The 20128-nt window shown below is 59.6% G+C and overlaps 1 protein-coding gene across 1 annotated transcript in view; it reads right to left on the bottom strand.

Annotated features, from left to right (window-relative positions):
* The window catches only part of FGD3 (FYVE, RhoGEF and PH domain containing 3), a 38571-nt gene extending 18765 nt beyond the window's left edge, over positions 1-19806 (bottom strand). The window contains exons 1-8 of the mRNA XM_064578978.1: positions 19691-19806; positions 11771-11922; positions 10514-11046; positions 6102-6191; positions 5095-5231; positions 3451-3607; positions 1174-1312; positions 659-717 (exon numbers count right to left, since the gene is read on the bottom strand). Of these exons, the coding sequence (XP_064435048.1) occupies positions 659-717; positions 1174-1312; positions 3451-3607; positions 5095-5231; positions 6102-6191; positions 10514-10996 (1065 nt within the window). The 5' untranslated portion in view covers positions 10997-11046; positions 11771-11922; positions 19691-19806. The remainder of the gene's footprint in view (positions 1-658; positions 718-1173; positions 1313-3450; positions 3608-5094; positions 5232-6101; positions 6192-10513; positions 11047-11770; positions 11923-19690) is intronic.
* Between the last annotated feature and the right edge of the window lie 322 nt (positions 19807-20128).

The following is a 20128-nucleotide window of genomic DNA, read 5'->3' as shown; positions in this document are numbered from 1 at the left end:
ACTGGGAGACACGGGCTGGGTGGGGACTGTGGCGGCCTAGGGAAGGGCTGAGGGCACAGGCTGTGGGGCGGGGCTTACAGGGTTTCCCAGTAAAGCCAGGAGTTTGGATCCTCCTGTGACCCACCCTGATCTGTAATCCTCGGAGAGGACTTAGAAATTCTCCCACAGGCCACACAAGGGACAGGGCCACCTGGGTCACCACAGTGCGTGGGCTCCTGGAGAGCTCCCGCATCCGCAGACCCCAGGCTTCGGAGGTGGAACATCAACAGGGGATGCCGTCCCCTCCACCTCTGCGCTGTGTCAGGAGGTGGGGCCCTCGGGAGGGGAAGTTTAGACGAGGTCACGGTCTTGGGGGTGGGGACCCCACAATGGGGTCGCAGCACTGACAGACACCAGGGAGCATGCTCTGCCTGCCATGCAGATGCAGGAGGAGACCCCACCCACACACCAGGGATGGAAGCTGCTGGTACCCAGCTGTGAGATACACAGTGTGGCGTGAGCCCGTCTGTGGGATCTTGTTCCAGCAGCTGGAGCTGGCTAAGAGGGAGCCACAGAGCTAGTAACAGACAGGCCTGTCTGGCTCGCGGTGGAGCCCCCGTCCACGGCTGGGGTGCCTGCAGTGGGGCCCTCGGGCGTCCTCCAGGAGCCCCACACTCACCATTTTCCGAATGGCGGCATTGGAGTGGTTGGCAGCGGTGGAGATGAGCTCCAAGGACCCTGCAGGAGCAAGACGTGGAGTCAGGCTGCAGGGTGCCTGCTGGCCTCGGCAGGGGCTGCCCTGCTCCCACCCTTCCCTGAGGGTGTCCGGGGCTGCTCACAGGCCTGGCCCAGGCAGAGGTGGGGCCCTGCAGACACAGTCCGTTTGGTGAGGGGGTCTGCTGGGGCTGGCACCCTACGCCCCATGCTGCCCCCCAGCCCCACGAGGCCCTTCCTGGGCCTGAGCTCTGCCAGCATCCAGCCCCCTCCCCAGAACCAGGGTCCTCCCCTCACACGGCAGTGGGGGTGAGGCGGTTTTCCCCTCGCAGTTACTTCCCGAGATGTGCCTGGGGGGCACTTGGCGATCTGCCCCACTCTGCCCCTGCCCCTCTCTCTCCTCTCTCTCCGTGGGTTTCCAGCAGGGGCCCCAGCTACCACTGCCCAGCAGCCCCACGGCCTGGCGGCAGCTGGGCTCACTTTCCGCATCCTTCCGGTCGGGGGCGTCTCCTGGGAGCCTCTTCAGATAGTCCTTGAGCAGCAACTCGTAGCGTGGGACCCTCTGAACGGGCTCCAGCATGTGGTGCTGCAGCGTCAGGTTCCCGCACACCTCCTGCTTCTGCGGGGAGACAGGCAGCCCGTGGCACCTGCAGATGCACGTGTGGACCTCCCACCCCGCGTCTGGCCTCCACGGCACCTGCACCCTACTGACTACAGACCCGTTACAGCAGGGTAAACCGAGGCTTGGAGAGACTGAACAACGGAGCAAGGACCCAGACCCCCCGTGCTGGCTTTATACAGGTCCTCGCAGGAGAAACTGGTCCTTGCGCGACGACTTCCCTCACGGGTAGCCCGCACACCGCACGTCCACTCGCTCGCTCACTGCTCAGGTGCCGGAGGCTGGGCCTCTTCCCTCCCTGGACACCAGGAGCTCTCCCAACAGGGGGACCCGTGGCCTAGAAGCCGCTCTGAGAGGGGCTGCACACTCTGATGTAAGTGTGACCCTGAGTGCAGGCAGGGGTGGGCGCTCAGCACCGCTTACAGGCTCCCCAGGCCCTCGGCCACTGCACCAGCTCCGTGTGTCCCGCCGGGGACCCAGCCCTTGCTGCCTGCCTCCTCTTCCTGCAGGTGCCCCGCACGTGCTCCTTGGTTGAGACCCTCCTGCCGTCCCCCGCGCCTGCTGGGGGGGTACGCTGTCCCCTGCTTCTCCCCGCCTGCCACCCGTGCCACTCAGGGCCCACAGTGGGACAGCCTCCAGCTCGAAGGACACGGCAGGGCCAGAGAAGGCCAGTCTGCAGCTGTCACTGAAACAATCCTTCCCGGGGGAGAATTACCAGGAACGGGATATTCACGGAATTCCAAAGTATCTCCCTGCACTTCCTAAGACCATGGGGGCACACCATGGGGGGCACACCTCATGCTCTAGCAGGGGCGCAACCCCCACACCTGCACCTGCCTACACCTACAGCCTCCCGGCGCTCGGGCCAGTGCTGGACGCGGGCAGTGCGAGCCCGGTTCCCGCTGGTCACTCGGGGCTGTGGGTCGGCCACAGGCACAGCCTGGGAAGCTGGAGGGGGCGATCCGTGCGCACAGCCGGGGCAGGCCCAGACCAGGGGTGAGGGTGCTGGGGGGAGGAAGGACTCGGCATTGGAACTGTCCTCTCTGGGCAGGGATGGGGTGCTGAGGGACGCAGGGGGCATCTAGGACTCCAAACTAGGAAGCCAGGGGTGACCCGATGGCCACAGGATCTGGGGGAAATGCAGAAGGCTACCGAGGAATGCGAGTATGTGTGAATGCACGCATGCACACACGTGTATGTATGGTGTGTGCTAAGACGCTCCATGTGATGTCCGAGCACAGTGCTTAGGGTACATGGGATGTTGCAACAAGAGGCTGACTAGTCACAGAAAGAAAACTGGACTCTTACCTCACACCACAGTCCACCTGGAAACTATTCTGGAATAGCAAGTCTAATCTTTTTTAAATGAAGCCATATCAGTAGAAGAAAAACATTATCTAACTGTGGGATAGAAAATGCATTTATAAGCATTACTTTGAAGATTTTTAAAAGCGTTATTTTATTAAAAAACTGGTGAATGTGGGCGCCTGGGTAGCTCACTGAGTTAAGAGTCTGCCTTCGGCTCAGGTCATCCTGGGATCGAGTCCCATGTTGGGCTCCCTGCTCGGTGGGAAGCCTGCTTCTCCCTCTCCCTCTGCCTCTGCCCCTCCCCCTGCTTGTGCTCTCTCTCTGACAAATCTTTTAAAAAATCTTTAAAAAAAAAGACCTCACTTTAAAAAACAAAACAAAACTGGTGAATGTGGTTATTTAAAAACCAAAAATTTTGTTTGGGAAACATCAAAAATAAAATTAAAAAATAAAAAATCAACGGGGAAAATAATTTGTAAGATACAGGACAGATAACAAAAGATGTTCTTAACATATAAAAACCTGGCAAATTGATAAGGAAAAGCGACACTGAAGAGACGATAAGGGGCTATTTGCAGGAAGAGAGAAAGAAGGGGGACGCGCAGGTCCCCACAGGCCTGCATGGCCAGGGAGGCACCTCGGAGGGAGGCGGGAGTCGCAGAGTCCGCCCAACAGTGAGGACACAGATCATACACCCTCCCGTGAAATGACAACAAGGATTTGTGTCCCGAGTGACTCAGCAGAGCTGGACGCGTGTCGTGGCTTCACCGAATTTCCCCACGCTCGAGCAGGACCGCAGTGTGTGCCGTGCAGCCGGCCGGGCCACCTACCTGGATGCCATGGACAATGTCCTTGAACACCGGCGAGCGCTGGGTCCAGGTGCTCACCAGCTCCGCGGCCCGGTCAAAGTTCTTGACATACTCGCCGTACATCTTGAGGAATGGGGCCAGCTTCTGCAGGATGTCCCCGAGCCGGGGTTTTGTGTCCCTTTGTGGGGGAGAGAGGTCATCAGAGAAACAGCTTGGGCCAGGGCGGGACGGGGACGTCCCCCGGAATCCATGGGGCAGTGGCCCAATTCCCAGTGCTGTGTGATGGTGGGCAAACCGGTCACCCTCTCTGAGCCTTACTTTCCTCTCCTGTATCGTGGGGGGGGGAACCGCGTGTTACACGGAGGTAAACGAGAGGATCACGTGGGCCCTCATGCGGGCACAGGACCGCGGCTCCAGGCCAGGGGTGCCAGTGGTGATGCAACCACTCAAATGACAGGCCGCGCATCAGAGAGAATCCGTGAGGACCCATGTTACCCCTTAGAGGAGCCAATTTCAGGAACAATGGGACAAGCGACACTGGCAACGTCACGGGAAAGCAGCAGGTTAGTAGTAAAATCAGCACACACAGGGATTTGAGAATAAATTTCAAGAAGCATAAAATATACCAATAGTTTTTTGACCTTGGAACCACAGTTCTAAGGGGAAGCGACCCTAAAAACATCATCAGAAAGCAAGCGAGCGTGTGCCCAAAGCCATCGCGGCGGCATCAGGAGAACGTGCTCTGGCGGACGTCCCCGGAAGGCAGGCTGCCTGCGAAGGCAAGTGGGCCAGCCTTCTTCCTGGGCTCCTTCCCTGCAGTCTGTGCACGAGGAGTCTCTCTAGGGCCTTGAGAAGAAAACCCATTTTTAGCAAGTGTGGACAGAAGGTCAATCGGGCCCTGGGCTGTTATCAATGGCTGTGGGGACACAGTGTAACCTGCTCTGCAGGGGGAGTCTGCTCCTCACAAAGACCCACAAAGCGACAGGGACCCTCACTGGGCCAGGCAAGAGAAGGGACGCCTGCTAGTCAAGGCTCCTGGCCTCAGTGCCCTCACTTGCCTGGCTGCAGCTGGAGAATGGGCTCTTGGGGACCCAAGGGGCTGAGCTCCTGACGCTCCCAATGCCCCGGAGACCCACGCTCCGGCTCAAAGTCAGGCCGGAGAAGAGGGAAAAAGCACTGGCGACAGTGGGGGAAGCACGTATCGTGAACAATGGCAGGTGGAGGGCCATGCCTGTGATGTTTTATTATCCTGACGCACAGTCGAGCGGGCCCTCCCCTAAGAACGAGGAGAAGCGGCAGAGGGACAGAAGGACAGCCCCTGGGGGCAGCCGGAGGATCCAAGGTGCCCTGGGAAGGGGAAAATCTCAGTTTTTAAATCAAATGTGGAGTATACATGGGGAGGGAAAATACAGCTGCTAGCTCTGTTTACTTGCTGTTTGGTGTTCACGGATCCCACAGAGCCTGAGCGGGTATTAAAGTCGCTATGGTGTGCACATGAAGAAGCTAAGGCATGGGGACACTGCGGGTCAGGGTTGGCCAGGACCCTGCAGGGAAGGAGCCAGGGCCTGTCTCTCAGGCACACGGACTCCGACTGAGAGGCCGCTGGCCATGAGAATCCCACACAGCTGCGGGACGGAGTCGCCGGGAACCAGGAGCCGCACTCACCACTCCTGTGTGATCCGCGTCTGCAGCTCGGGGAGAAGGAAGTGCCCATGGAAGCGATAGATGGAGGAGATGTTGGAGAAGATGCCTGTGGTGACCTCCGAAGGGATGCCTGCTTCTGTCAGCTGGGTGCAGAAAACCTGGGGGTGCAGAGGCCCCGGAGCAGGCGCTGAGGGAGGGGCTGCTACAGCTGCCTTCGCGGGGTGGGGGGGCCCTCGGGAGAGGTTGCCACAGCCTCCTGTTTTCTTTCTTTCTTTCTTTTTTTTTTTTTAAAGATTTTATCTACTTATTTGGCAGAGAGAGACACAGCGAGAGAGGGAGCACAAGCAGGGGGAGTGGGAGAGGGAGAAGCGGGCTCCCCGCCGAGCAGGGAGCCTGATGCGGGGCTCGATCCCAGGACCCTGGGATCATGACCTGAGCCGAAGGCAGACGCTTAACGATTGAGCCACCCAGGCGCCCCTGGCCTCCTGTTTTCTTAACAAACCTCCGCTTCATCAAACGGGCTCAAACCTACGGTTTTAAAGCAAGCTCCCTCGTGGCTAGGGACTGCGGGTGAGGCAGACACAGTCCTCTGCTGACGTGGACAGGCCGTCCTGCCTGCGCCCACCTCTCAGGGGAACTGGAGGGTCCCGATTCCCCTTCTCCGCTCTCTGAGCTACAAACAGAACACCTGGCAGAACTCTGGGCGTCTGCCTGAGGTTTACTTCCTGTGCTCCTAAACCCCGGGCTGCTACGGGGACATTAAGATTTCCAGAGGCCATTTACATGCTCAGATAATGCAACTGCCAGGAAGAATCCCCCCCCCCCCCCCCGCCCAGGTGACGGGACAGGACCTTCACCCCAGAGCCCCAGGCTCAGACAGCAAAAAGGAGGAGCTTCTGGAGGAGACTCACAGCCACCTGAGTTTTAGTGTGAAGTCTCTCACACTCCGGCTGGAAGGCCCGGCCAGCGCTGAGCCTGGGACTTTGCCTCTGACTGGCATAAAGGTGGGATCCCACCCCGGGGGCTACCTGGTCTAGCAGGTGCAGCCGCTGCACGTAGGTCTCCTCGGTGTGCAGGAGTTCCTGGGCGATGTGGAGCAGCTTCTGGGGCTCGGAGCACTGCAGAGAGAAGAAACACGGTGCCCTGGGGAGGCGGGGTCTGACACTGGGGGCCACCAGGGGGCCTGGGGGCTGGAGGAGGCCACTAGCACTGGGGCAGGGAGCTCAGTCCTCACAGATGGACTTTTCAGGGAGGTTTCTGGGGAAGGCACAACAGCTCCTGCCAACCCCCCCAAACAGCTTCTGCATCCCAGAGACAACTCTGCCCTCCTGAGACCTTGACCACACAGCAGCCACATCAAAGTATTCTGTGGCCTGCCGTCAGCAAGATGGCAGACTAGAAAGCTACAGGCCCCCCTTCCCCCAGGGACATGGCACCAACAACGTAGAGACTACAATCCCTCCGTGAGAACTCCAGAAAAGAGCTGAGAAGCTACTGCCCCAAGTCACGGTAGGGGATTCCAGCAAACGGGAAACCCGGCAGCAACCGGCATGCCCTTTTGTGTCCTTCCCCAGGCACCATAGCGTGGCCCACGGGGGACGTCGTCCCTACGCTGGAGGTCCCCGTTCAGGACGGAAATGAGGTGGTGAGCCGCGCATCCAGTCCCCCGGCTGGTCTGCGGGCCATCGAGGGACTGCTGGCTCCTGTCTGCCCGACTGGGGACGTGATCCACGCCAGAGTTTTGAAATCCCTGGAAACAGAGGCCAGCTGCGCATGCGACAGAAGGCTCTAAGTTTAAGGTGTTTTATGTAATTTCAATAGTAACCACAAGGAATATATCTACCAAATACACACAAAAGGAAACGAGAAGAGAATCAAAACATACCATTACAAAAATTCAATGAAAAATAAGGCAGGCTCTAAGGGACAAAAAAGCCGTAAGATATGCAGAAAACAATCATCAAAATGGCAACCATCCCTTCCCTAAAATTAATACAGTATCATTTCTTACTTTTAATTTCTCTATGCTTGATAAAAGATAAAATAAAAAGATATATATGTCCTTTTGCTTTAGGTATATCTCTTATAAGAAACACATCATTGGATTTTAATTTTTAACCCAATATGAGAGTACTGTTCTTTTAATAGGGGACTTTACCACATTTTTTGGGTCATTATATATATATTTAGCCTTAACCTCTTTCATCTTGCCTTAAAAACTTTTTTTAAAGTTTGCTTGTTATTGTTAGGGTGATGTATGGAATTGTCGAATTACTATATTGTACACCCAAAACTAAAATAACACTGTATGTTAACTAACTGGAATTAAAATGAAAACTTCAAAAAAAAAAAAAAAAGACAACTGTCCCTCCCTATCAGTAATTACTCTAAATGTAAATGGATTAAACTCCCTAATCAAAACACACGGATTGGCTGAATGGATTTAAAAAACAGCATCCAATACATGCTGTGCACAAGACACTCACTTTAGATTTAAGGACACACACAAGCTGGAAGTGGGAGGATGGGAAAGATCCAGCGTGCAAACAGAGACTGAACGAGAGCAGGAGCGGGTACGCTGGTATCGGACAAAACAGACTGTAAGTAAAAAACCGTTACCAGATACGACAAATTACATCATATGATGATAAAAGGAACAACTCTCGGAAAAGACAGAACACTTACAAATACTTAGGTACCAGGGGCGCCTCACAGGCTCTGTCCGGAGAGTGTGGGACTCTTGATCTCGGGGTCGTGAGTTCGAGCCCCATGATGGGTACAGAGAGGACTTAAATTAATAAAAAAACTTTAAAAAAGTTCAAGCAAGTATTTATGCACCAAACCTCGTAAGTCCTAAATACAGGAAGCAGCATGGTACCGGCCAGGACAGGCAGACAGGTGTGTGAACAGACACACAGACCCAGACCCCTCCACCCAACAACAGGAGAAGGCACATTCTTCTCAAGTGCACATGGAACAGTCTCCAGGACGGTCTACATATCAGGCCCCCAAACAAGCATTAACAAACTGCAGGTTGAAACCATATAAAGTATCTTTTCCAATCACAATAAAATGAAAGTAGAAATTAATAGCACAAGAAAAACTGGGAAACCCACCGATAGGTAGAAATTAAACAAGGCAGTCTTCAGGAAGGGTGGAAGAAGTCACAAAGGAAATTAGAAAAATAGCTTGAAATGAAAATGAAAACACAAACACCAAAACTTATGGGACGCAGCAAAGGCCACTCAGAGGAACGTTCGTAGCCATAAATGTGTGTGTGAAAAAGGAAGAAAGATCTCAAATCAATGACGTAACTTCACACTTCAAGAGATTAGAAAAAGCACACACTAAACCCAAAGCAGTCAGAAGGAAGGAAATAACAGATCAGATCAGAGATAAATGAAACAGAGAATAGAAAAACAATGGAAAAAATCAACAGAACAGAGTTGTTTTTTGGAGGGATCAACAAAATTCACACACCCTTAACTAAATTAACTAAGAAACAGAGAAGACTCAAATAAGTAATATCAGAAATAAAAGACGCAGAACCGACATCACAGAAATGAAAAGGATCACGAGAGACTGATGTGAACAATTATGCTCCAAAAAAATGGACAGCCCAGATCAACGGATAAATTCCTAGAAACAACCAAGACTGAAAACATGAAGAAACAGGAAATGTGAATGACCAACAGTGAGTGCATTGAATAAGCAATAAAAAAACTGCCCAGCAAAGAAAAGCCCAGGACCAGATGGCTTCCCTGGAAAATTAAAACCAATCTTTCTCAAATGCTCCCAAAACACTGAAGAGGAGCCAACCCCTCTAAGTGCCGCCTGATGCCAGAGCCGGCAGAGAGCCTACAAGGACGCTGCCGATGGACAGCCCTGCGCAGACTGACATCAGCAAACCTGACTCAACGGTACAGAGGAGGACCGGACACCACGACCAAGGGAGGTTTATTGTGGGGCTCAACACACGAAGAGAAACCCTCCTGATGACCTGACCGATGAAGAAGCAGCATCTGACAAGATTCACCGTCCCTCTGTGACAAAAAAAACGGCACTAGCTGGGACCTCCTCCGCATGACAAAGGCTGACTTCCCGTGTGGGGGAAGGGAGGCACAGGGCCCCGGGGCTCCTGGTGCACGCCTCACCCCTTGGCCAGGATGGGCCATGCCCGACGGAGCAGACAGACCCAGAAGTGTCGGCATCTCTGCGTTACAGACGCGAAGGCTTGGGCCTTCCCCCAGAGCCTGGTGTGGGCAGGAGCGGAGCAGGCCTGGGGTGTGCACTTGCCCCCACCATCTGGGAGACCGGGGCAGCCAGCTGAGCTCCCCCCACCCCGGGAGCACGCCTCGAGAGCCACGGTGGTGTGGCCTGCAGTAACCACATCACTCGGTTTCTATGTGGTAGGACGTCTGCACGTCTCGTGTCCTTGTTGACCCACGTGGTGTGCCCTTCACGTGAACCAGCCTCCGCAGAGCCACCCCAGCCCCTCCGTGGGCTCTCACGGCTCCCCTGCCCTGGTCTCCCAGGACCAGGTGCCACACATCTGGGACACCTTCTGTGCAGGCAATCCTAAACCTGCTCACCCTGCTTCACCCATTCCTTCCCACGGAAACCATAAGACAGGCTCTCATGCACAATTTCCACCCCCTCTGCTCCCTGACCCACTCTGGTCTTTCGCTGGTGGCCCCGGGGCCTGGCCTGCCCCTCCTCCTGGGAACTGTAAGTGACAAACTCTCTTTTCATGGCAGTTGTCCCCTGATCTATTGGCGTTACCATACCCGAATAATAACAAAACCTAGCTTAAAACATGCGCCCCCCCCCCCCGAAGTTGGCTCACACCAGTGTGGGCACGAGGCTGCCCTTGGCCCGCCCTTCGCCCGCCAGGCCAGTAGATCTGGCGTCTCCTGTGCTGCTCGTGGGACCCGGTCGTGACGCCATTCTCCCCACACAGGCGGTGTCTCTGAGCCGGGGCCCTCGGCTTCATTTCCTCGTCCCCATACATCCCAGTGCAGAGCCCAGAGCCCAAGATGCTGTCGGGATGCACGTGGGCTCTCTCACAGCAGACCCGCCACACCATGGGCACAGCTGCTTCCTGGCGTCTGCTCGGGGCTCGGCTCCCGAGCCGGGGCTCCGTTCCCACCCCTGCCACACCCCATGGTGACCCTCGGTTCCCTGTTTATGACACAGGGGCTCTGCAAGGTGGGCAGCCAGCCCTGGCAAAGGACGTGGTGGTGGCTCCGTGAGCGACCACCCCCGTGGCCCCAGGGGTGGGGTCCCTGTGCCGTGTGGACACAGAACCTAGGCTTGGGAGTGAGGTCATTGCCTGAGGTGCCGGGGCCCCTGCCCTCCCTGCCGACCCATCACTGGGCCTCTCTGACCTCACGACCCCTCAGAAGAGCCCCTGCCACCCCAAGACGTGAGGGCGGCCTACCTTGGCCGGGTCCGCAGGGGCCCCAGGGGGGCAGTTCTCGGGGTCAGGCTCCTCACCGCTACCTTCGCCCACGTCGCTATCGGCTGCCTCCTGCAGGACCTTGCCTTCTGGGGCTGCGTCCAGGTGCGGTCCCGGGACTCCGGGGCCCCGGCCAGCCTCGCCGCCCTCCTCACAGGGGAACTGGTCACTAGCCATGCTGCAGGATGGACTGTCGATCCCGCTGTCCCGGTTGGGGAGCTTAGCAGCACCATTCAGCTCCCTCAAAGGGCCCGTGTCTGGGGGGCCATTCCCTGCAGCAGCTGGGCTGCCAGGGCTCCTAGGGTCGGGGTCCTTGCCGTGGGCTCTAGGCCCGAGTGGCAGTGCTTGCAGCTTCCCTGGGTCTGCCCTCGGGAGCTCCAGGGAGGAGTAGCCAGGCCCAGAGTCTGGCTCCCCCAGGGCAGCGATGGGGGCCTGGGCTGTTGAGGAGCCCCCTCCTGACTCCATCCTCACAGCTAAGGTGCCTGAGCTCCGTGGGGAGCTGGCCGGGGGGCTGCCTGTGGGGGGAAATGAGCAGGGTTAGTGCCAGCCAGGCATGGACCACCCCTGCATGCAGCCCAGAGTGCAGCCCCCAGGTGTCTCCCCCCAGAGAAGGGCGGAGTTGGGAGGGGGCCGTGTGTGAACAGCCCACACAGCTCCAGCTGGGTCCTGTCCAGACAGGCTTTCGGGAATGGCAAATGGAAAGCATTTTATTTTAAAAATAAGTTTCTTCTATGTTAAAAAAAAAAAAAAGGAAAGAAGGAAGGAAAAGAGACAGAGAGGAGGAAAGAGGGAGGAAAGAAGGAGGGAAGGTAGGAAGAAAAAGAGACAGAGAGAGGGAAGGAAAGAGGGAGGAAAGGAGGAGGGAAGGAATCCCACAGCGTGAAGCCACCTGCCACTCAACACATTTAAACCACACGCACAAAAATTACCGTCGTGAGCGCGTGGGTCAGGTCAGCTGGGTGCTCTGCACCCCGGGATGTGGTTCTGAGGGGCCCCCTCGGCATCACTGTGACCCGCACCGTCCAGAGACCCTGGGCCAGGGAGGCCAAGGCTTTGCCCCAGATACACCCCCCCCCCCCAGCGCCACAAAGCTTCCTGGAGCTGCTTGTTGCTTTCCCCGACCCCCTCTCCTGGACGCCGTCACAGTGGAGAGGTGAGTCAGGAATCGTGGCAGGGTTGAGGGGGGACGGAGCCAGGGGAGATCACCATTCCCCAGAATCTTCCTTTGACCCCACTCACCTGACGCCCAGGTCTCCAGGGAGGGCTCTGCTCTTGGCTCCCTGCCGGCCGTGCTCGGGGTCTGGGTTGGCTGCCTCAGGCCGTGAGCATGAGCGGGGCTGGGAGGTTGGCTGAAAATGTCCTTCCTGTCCAGCAGGTTTGACACAGGGGTCCTGAAACAACAGGACAGGAGCATGAAAGCTGCCTTCTCCACCGCACCTGCAGCGGCCGGCGTCAGACCAGCTCCAAAGGCAGAGGGTGGAAGGGCAGCTCCGTGGCCCCGCCCAGCGCGGCCAGCCCTGGACAGGTCATGGGCCGCAGGCAGACGGAGCACGTGGCTTCCTGCCCGAGTGCAGGGCCAGCTCTGAGCGCCCAGCCCAAAACCCCAGGCCAGAGCTGACCGGGGAGGCAGGGACCCGCCCGGTGTGCACAGGGCCGGGGGGCACCTCCCAGCCACACCCGAGCACCCTCCTGACGTCTGCACACACAGGCGCCCAGGGCGCACACCCACAATCAGCCTAGCGGCCCGCAGCTCCAGCAGACGCTCCCCTGCCCTCGCAGACCAGGCTGAGGGGCCATGCGTGGAGACGCAACGCCCTCTGCCCTCTCGCTCTCGCACAGACCCGCGAACGTGCCCAGGGCCTGCCCCGCAGTGCCTCGCAGGCGGGAAGACCTCCGGGCAGAGTGCGGGGAGCGCGGCTGCCACGCTGGGGCCGCTGAGCCGGGAGGCCCCGCTCCGCCTGCGACAGCCGGCTTCCCAAGCGGCCAGACTGCCCGGGGGGACCTCTCCCCCAGCGACGCCAAAGCCAGAGCAGGGTGCACGCGCATCGTGGCCCCTGCCACGTTCCTGGCGGGCTTAACGGGCAGAAGTAAGAAGGGCTCCAAACGGAAAGGACATGCTTTTCCGCATCCCTTTCACAGCGCAAGAGAGAAACCCAGGCTCCCTGCCCAGCCCGCAAACGCGCGGTGGAACGCCGCCACGCGCTCAGCCGCCGTGCGTCCAGTGGGGCCTCCGGACCCAGGCGCAGCCTCCGCAACCCCGCCTCAGGGAGCCCGCCTCTGGCCCCCCTCGGCCAGGCAGCGAAGCACCACGCCCCCAGCAGGTGGAAACCGGTGCAGCGCCCTCAGCCGCCGCACTTCCTGCAGGGACGGGCCCCGTGGACCCGAGGGACGGCGCCGAGACCAAGCGGGGGGGGGGCCACGGGGCAGAGCACCAGAAGGAGCCCCGTCAGGGCGCAGAGGCCTGCGGGCCCCGAGGACGGTCCGCACGCGCGGGAGCGCGCGGGAGACGCGGGAGGGAACCGCGGTGGCGCAGGCGGGGCGACGCTGGTCCCCACCGGCGCTGGGGGGCGAGCGCCCCGCGGGGAGCTCTGCCCGGGTCCGGGACGCCCACCTGCTCACTGGCAGCATCACTGCTCCCCCGAGCAGCGCTCAGAGCCGAGGCGAGAGCTCGAGCCGGGCGGCGTGCGTGCGTCCACAGGTGCGGACGCACACGCCAGCTTCCAGAGCTGAAAGCCCCAAGGGTGAGGAGGCGGAGGGGGACCTGGAGTCGCTGCGGGAGATGAGCGGGTCTGCGGGGACAGCGGCGGAAGCCACCCGCACTGAAGCGCACGCAGACAGCGGCGCGAGCAAACGTCCCGCGGCTCGACGTTCGCGTAGCTGGAGCCCCGGGAGGGGAGCGGGCAGGTGTCTGCCACATGACGACCCCAGCGCTGAATCCCAGCAAACGCCAAGGAGGGTGATGCGCAAACCCCTCCAGGACGCCGCGCGATGGCTCCGCGCTCGGCGGAAGCCGACGGGCAGAAGACACGGCACCCCTGCCTTTCCGTCTACACAGACTTCCAGGAGACACACACCAACCTGTGGACCGGGGCAGCGCACGGGCTCGCCGTCGAGCCTGGGGCGAGCGTCTCGCAGTACGCATGCGTGTCGAAACGCCAGGGGGCGCCGTGCACATGCGCAGTCCCCCGTGTTCGCACACCGCCCAGACGGCGATGCCTCCGACTTGCGCCACCTTAGCAAGTCGATGCTCCCCAAGTGCCATCTTTTTTTAAGTTTTTATTTATTTACTCGAGAGAGCATGGCAAGAGAGCAACTGCACAAGCAGGGGGAGCAGCAGAGGGAGAGGGAGAAGCAGGCTCCCCACTGAGCAGGGAGCCAGATGCGGGGCTCGATCCCAGGCCCTGAGATCACGAGTGGAAGGCACACTTCACCAAACGAGCCACCCAGGTGCCCCGCAAGTGCCACTTTTACAGAAGGGACCGGGGTCGGGCAGAGCACAGGTGGCAGGCCCGCAGCCTGGGGAGGCATCCTCATCTGGAGGAGTGGGGTGCGCCCTTCCCCTGGAGGCCCGTGAGCCGTGACCACCTCTTCTTCCAAGGGCAGCAGAACCAGCTCAGCCAGATGGGAGAGCCCAAAGCTCAACACAAAGACGTCCCACAGGCAGCCGAGTGTGGGGTACAACAGTGGAGACCACCGCCCCCAGTCTGATTCAGGAAGCCGAGGGAGGCAGCCCACGGCCTTGCTCACCTCAAGACTGGTCTCCCCGCTGCCTTTCCACGTCCAAGGTCAGCACCAGAGAAGGCCAGCCCAGGTCCTGCCTGCCCTCCACACTGCACAGGGGAGCAGGGGGCTCTGGGGAGGGAACACACATATGCGCACGTGCCCACACCTACACACGTGTTTCCATACCACACACGTGTGCGTGCGCACACACACGCACCATGTGCCAGGAGCCGTGCTCAGCACCTCTGTGCACTCGCTCACTCACAAACACCAAGGTGGGTGATGTTCTGTGTTTCAGACGAGGAAGCCAAGGCTGACCCCGGCCATGCTGGCCTGGAGAACCAGCCCCTGGACTCTGGGTTGGGCTCCAAGCTCATTCTGACACATCCAGGGCCAGGGTGGGGGTGGGTGAGAGCACGGGAGGAGCCACGGAGCTGTCGTCAGCCATCTCTCTCTGGCCCTGGCTCTCGCCTTAGAGACGCTGAGCCCCCAGCTGAATGAGGCTGGCTGCCAACCCCAGGAGACTCCGCCGGGGCCCTGGACACCTGCGGCCGCCACCACCCAGCATCGAAGCCCCAACACTGAGCCTGGGGGAGGTTCGGGCGCTGGAGAAGGATGGAGAAATTAAATGCGCAAGGCACTGCGGACCACTTAAGTGGCCCTGGAGCCCTGGCACTGCCCGGTGGCTGCCCGAGACAGGCAGGGACGATCCTGCACATGGGCCACAAGGCCGAGCACTGCCCAGCCCCACCTGCTGCTAGATGTTCCCTCCTCGGGAGCAACACAGGCACCCTGCTAGAGCCCCTGCCATCCCCGTCTCTTGCCGCCTGGCACCTAGCATCCCGTCTGCTCCCCACTGACAGCAGCTACCTCTGATTGGCCTCTGAAACTGTCCCACCCTGACCGGCACCAGCCCCAGGATTGTACGAGATGACGATGCTCAGTGGGGCTGCTCTCTCCCCCACCAAGCTCGGGTGGTTGCTCACATGCAGCAGGTCATCTGAACAAGTCTGAAAATACACAGGGAGGTCCCTGTGCCACCATGCCTGCACACAGGTCCACGTGGGGAGACGAGGCTGCAGAACCCACGAGGCCGTGTAGCAGTAACCCGGACCTGCTTCGCTCCAGGGTCAGGCTCTGGAAGCACAGCCCTTCTCCTGGGGCCTCAGCCTGGGGTCTCCACCCTGTCCGCTGAGCACATGGAGATTGGCGCAGACGGTGGGGGCCACGTGCTCTGGGATGCTGCTGGGCTCAGCGAGACCTGGGGCCGGGGGCTGCAGGCAAGCTGAGCACAGAGGAAAGGAGATGGATCAACAGGGCGCCGTCCCTGCGTGCTGGACGCCCTCCTCAGCTCATACCATGCTTAAAGTTGCTGTGCTTTCAAAAGCTGTTCGAGCGACGCGTCCTTTTTAGAAAACTTAGAAGTTACGGAAAAACAAAAAGGAAATAAAAGCTTCCCGTCCCTGTGGCGCTGGGATGTCTGTGTGGGCAGCGCCCTGTGGGCTGAATGGCCCAGTGGTGGCTCCTAGGGGGGCTGCAGCTTTTCTTAGAGATGCTGTTTTTGTTCCAATACCGAATTCCAACACCTGGTCCTCAAGAACGCTCTTCTCCCAGAAGAACTGAAAGCAGAGAATTGAACAGACGCGCACGCCCGTGATCAGAACCGCATCCTTCGCAGCAGCAGCCGGCCGGGCGAACGCACACGCAGCTCGTGTGCTCAGTGGCTACGGGACGTTCCTCAGCCCTCAAGAGGCAGGACACCCTGGCACCTGCCACAGCATGGACGGGCCTTGAGGACACGAGGCTGAGTGCCCATCACAGAAGGACAAACACCGTGTGAGGTCCCCGGAGTCATCAGATCACACAGAGTGGACGGCAGGTGCCGGGGCACGGGGCGGGGGGGGGGGGGGGGGCAGTAGTGCTTAATAAGGACGCAGTCTCAGCCGGAGACGGAACATTCTGGAGACGGACAGGGAGGATGGCTGCAGAACCGTGCGAACACACGTAACGCCACTGGACAAAGTAGTTTCGATGACAAATTTTATGTCACATGTACTTTACCACAGAAAAACAGCTTTAAAAAAACGTTCTAGAAAATTCTTATCAGAAGCTGTGTGAATGAGGGCTAAGACAACAGTGATTCAAACGCCTAGAATTTACTGCCTGCCTGGGTCCTGGCCTGTCCTCGCACACCCCCAGAAACCCCTGGGCGCCCCACAGACACGCGGCTGTGGCGAGGGCCTGGCCCCTGCTACTACTTATACCGCCCGGGCCCTGCTGCCCTGCCCTCCAGAGACCCAGCCCCGGGGGCGGCTGACACAGACCCCGAGGGGAGAGACTGTGGCCGAGCTCCACGAGGCTCCCCCCATGTGGCCCCCACCGAGTGAACAAGGGCCTCCTGGGGCCTCCTGTGTGGATCCGGGGAGGTGGCCGAGCATCGTGCTGCTGGCCCGAGGCTTCGAGCCAGAGTGATGGGCTGCTCCCACCTACCAGCCGGGCCGCCAGGGACAACTTGCCGACCCTCAGTTTTCTCCTCTGTAAAACGGACGTAACTGCCCTGCAAAGTTCCCAAAGCCTGAGGCGGCGCACAGCACCGGACCCCACCCGGCCACCTCCTACGTGTTTGGCAGCCCAGCAGACGTACAGGGCCAGGACAGCTTGCCAGGCTGATGGGCTTCGGCCACTGACGCGGCCTAAAGCTCCCAGGGCCCTGTCACCGGCTCCATCCTGCAGGACTTGCTGAGGCCCCGCCAGGGCACAGTACCGATGATGTGTGCCCAGAGCTAGCTTAACAGAAGCTCCCAGACAGCAAACCCGGAAATGCACTGGGTCCAGCGCAACGAGCCATGACAGAAGAGCTGGCGCAGGCTCATGGGGCCACAAGGCACGCGGGACACATGGCACGGGGCCGCACGGCCCGCAAATGCACGCCACGCAGGTGCACAGCACGCAGGACGCACGCGCACGGGGCTGCACGGCACGCAGGTGCACTGCACACGAGTCGCACGTGCGGACCCCGTGGGCCTGCAAAACCGACCACCTGAGCTGCTTCCGCTTAATCTTTTCACTTATACGTAATGTTCTTCTTTTCCTTCCTAGTTTTATTTTCTACTATCAACACTCGCATTCTCGTGTGCTTTCTTTGTCCTATTCTGTTTTTGTTTTGCTGTCGTCGGGGCTTTAACTACAGACACCGCATCACTGTCCGTTGTGGTGGAGCACAGACCGGTCCCCATGCAGCAACCAGCTGTGCGCAGAACAAGCTGCGTCTGGGCGGGCCCACGAAGCTCTGGAGCCCTGCTGGGTGACCTAGTGTCGGGCCCGCGTGCACGGGGCAGAGGTCCTCGGCCGACCTCCGGCACCCCGGGCTCCCCACGCAACTCCACCTTGGCTTATGTCTGAGACATTCACCAGAAGACCTAGTGAAACGAACAGACGAGAACCTTCCAAAAGCTTCCCACTGCACGGAGATCCTGACCACGCTCCCGGGGCCACCCTGTGTGCGTGCAGCCTGGCCCTGCTCAATCCAGGGGTCAATGCCGCTGGGGATGGGGGAAGCTCCGCACGGACACCCCCCAACCCCCCATCACTCTCACTGCTGCCCTGGGACCCCCGCCTGGGGTCACTCCCACTGCCACCCCGGGGGAGGCCTTCCCACGAGGACAGGTCTCATCTGACTGCACAGTGACCTGCCGGGTTATTGCGCAAAAGGGAGACCAGGCAGCAGGTTCACTCTCCCAAAGCCACACACTTGTGGGGGCTAGAGCATCACATCCTGGGCGCACATGCACTTCATGGGGGTCCACTGGAGCCCCCAGAGCCGACCGGAAAGGTCAGTCACTGCCCACCTCACTGGGTGCCTACGTGGTGACCAATCATCACCACCATACGTGTGATCCCAGAAAGAGGGAACAGAGTCCCAGGCAGAGGGAACACCGTTCCAGACGGAGGAGCAGGGCAAAGGAGAATCAGCCCAGCCGTCTGGAGAAACGTACCTGGAGACTGAGGAGGTAGAACGTAGGGGTTGGAGCCAGGATGTGTCTCCCAGCCATGGGCAGCCAGGGGACCGTGCAGGTGAGTGATGCTCCATTCAGGGCTGGTTTCACGTGTCCTACAGTCTGACTTCCACACTCACCCCCTTTACTGAGGTGCCTCACTCTCCTCATCTGTCAGTGGGGGTCACGAGAACCCACCTGGGACAGGTACGGAGGATGTGGGGAGGCCAGTGCTCCCAGCCTCCCAGCTGGGACCAGCAGCTGCACCACTGTCACTGTTCGGAGTCCAAGGACATCCCCATCGCTGGGCTTTCAAGGGGCTCAGGGCAGCAAAGCCCCACATGTCCTGAAGGCCTCCATTGAGCCCCCCATCTGAGCTCTGGCCTTCACAGACCAACTGAAGGTCAGGCCTGTGGGTCAGAGCACACAGTCCTGTCCAGCTTCGGGGGCCCCTGAACTTTTGGAGGTGCTGGCCTTTGTGGGGAGACAGATGTCAAACCCAAGGAGGGGAACCAGGGCCTCTGGCCTCCTGCAAACACCCAGCTGGAGACAAACCACTTCCTCCCCGCGCACCCGACCCCGCCCGGCCCCAGCGAGCTGTCAGGCTCTGAAGGTCTGAGTGGGGCCCAGCTGGGCAGCATGCAGGCCAAGGCACAGGGCTCCCTCTGTTTCCTCTCCTTTAGGAGTGGCCAAGTACTCAGCCAGTTGCCTGCAAGCCCCGAGGGTCCCAGGAGCCAGGTGCTCTGAGGACAGCTGCGCCCCTGAACACACTCCCACTCTGCACAAACACGGCGCCATCTGGCTCCACCCCTCTGCCTCCCAGGACGTCCGCCCTGCCAGGAGTCGGCGCCTGGAGTCGGCAGGGTGGGCATCCCAGGGTGTCCTCCTCCCCAGTAGCACGCCACGGCCAAGCCCCATCAGTGTCTAAACTTAGCATCAGATTGCTGAGGAATCTTCCATAGCCACACATTTTGTGGGAAGGCCTACCCCCCTAGGGACTGCGTGGACCACTCACCCTTCCTCAGCCCAGGTAAAGGAAGACCCGCATTGCCCAGGGCCTCGGGGACAGGTGCGCAGGCTTGGCCCATGTGGGGGTCACCCTGAACCGGGTCAGCCTCAGACCCCGGCCCCTCCTGGGCTCAGTTCATCCTAGCAAGAGTCTGAGGCGCCCCAGACGACACCCAGTGCTGTCCCGGCCGATGGCACGCTTGCTGCGGGCTGTGCCCACAACACGCTGGCTCTTCACAAATCAAGCCGGGGGTACCCCAGGAGCCAAAGGAGCACAGACGCACCACTCACCCACCACCACATGGCTTCCTGCCTTGAAGTGACCAACCCCAAGCCGCTCCTGCTCTCAACCCCCTCATGCCCAAAAGTGCCCCTTGTAGGACTTGCACAGGCCCTGGGGGCCGGCGAAGACCCCAGAGCTAGCACCACTCACCTGCCGTCCCGGGAGGCCGCGCTTCTGCCCGGGGCTGACTTCAGGCTGCAGCAAAACACAACTTCCTTTTGTGGGTTTTGCAATATGGGTCACTAAAGACGGTGCCTTCGCATTTCCGCATCGTCACACGCCCAAGTTCATTGGTTCCCCAGCTGCCTCCTGTGTGAAAATACAGCCCAGACGGGCTGGAGAGCTGTCCAGGCCCCCAAGAGCCCCTGCACCACGGCGCCCCAAGCCGTCCCGGGGTGGAGGCGATGCAGGCCACAGCCTTCCCCCCCACTCGCCTCGTGGGCTTCTGGGCACAGACCTGCGGGGACACGACACTGGGACCCTCAGGGGGTCCCCTAGCTGAGAGGAGGCCCGTGGACCGTCAGGGGAGCACCCTTGTCACGGGGCAGCTCGGTGACCCCAGGAGAAAGTAAATGCACAAAGACGACT

This window comes from Mirounga angustirostris, unplaced genomic scaffold, assembly GCF_029215605.1.
Source record: "Mirounga angustirostris isolate CCGP_5_RB_7025 unplaced genomic scaffold, mMirAng1.0.hap1 SCAF_15, whole genome shotgun sequence".
NCBI classification, from domain to species: Eukaryota; Metazoa; Chordata; class Mammalia; order Carnivora; family Phocidae; genus Mirounga; species Mirounga angustirostris.
Note: the sequence above shows the minus strand (reverse complement) of the source record. Positions and strands in the feature narration are given on the sequence as shown.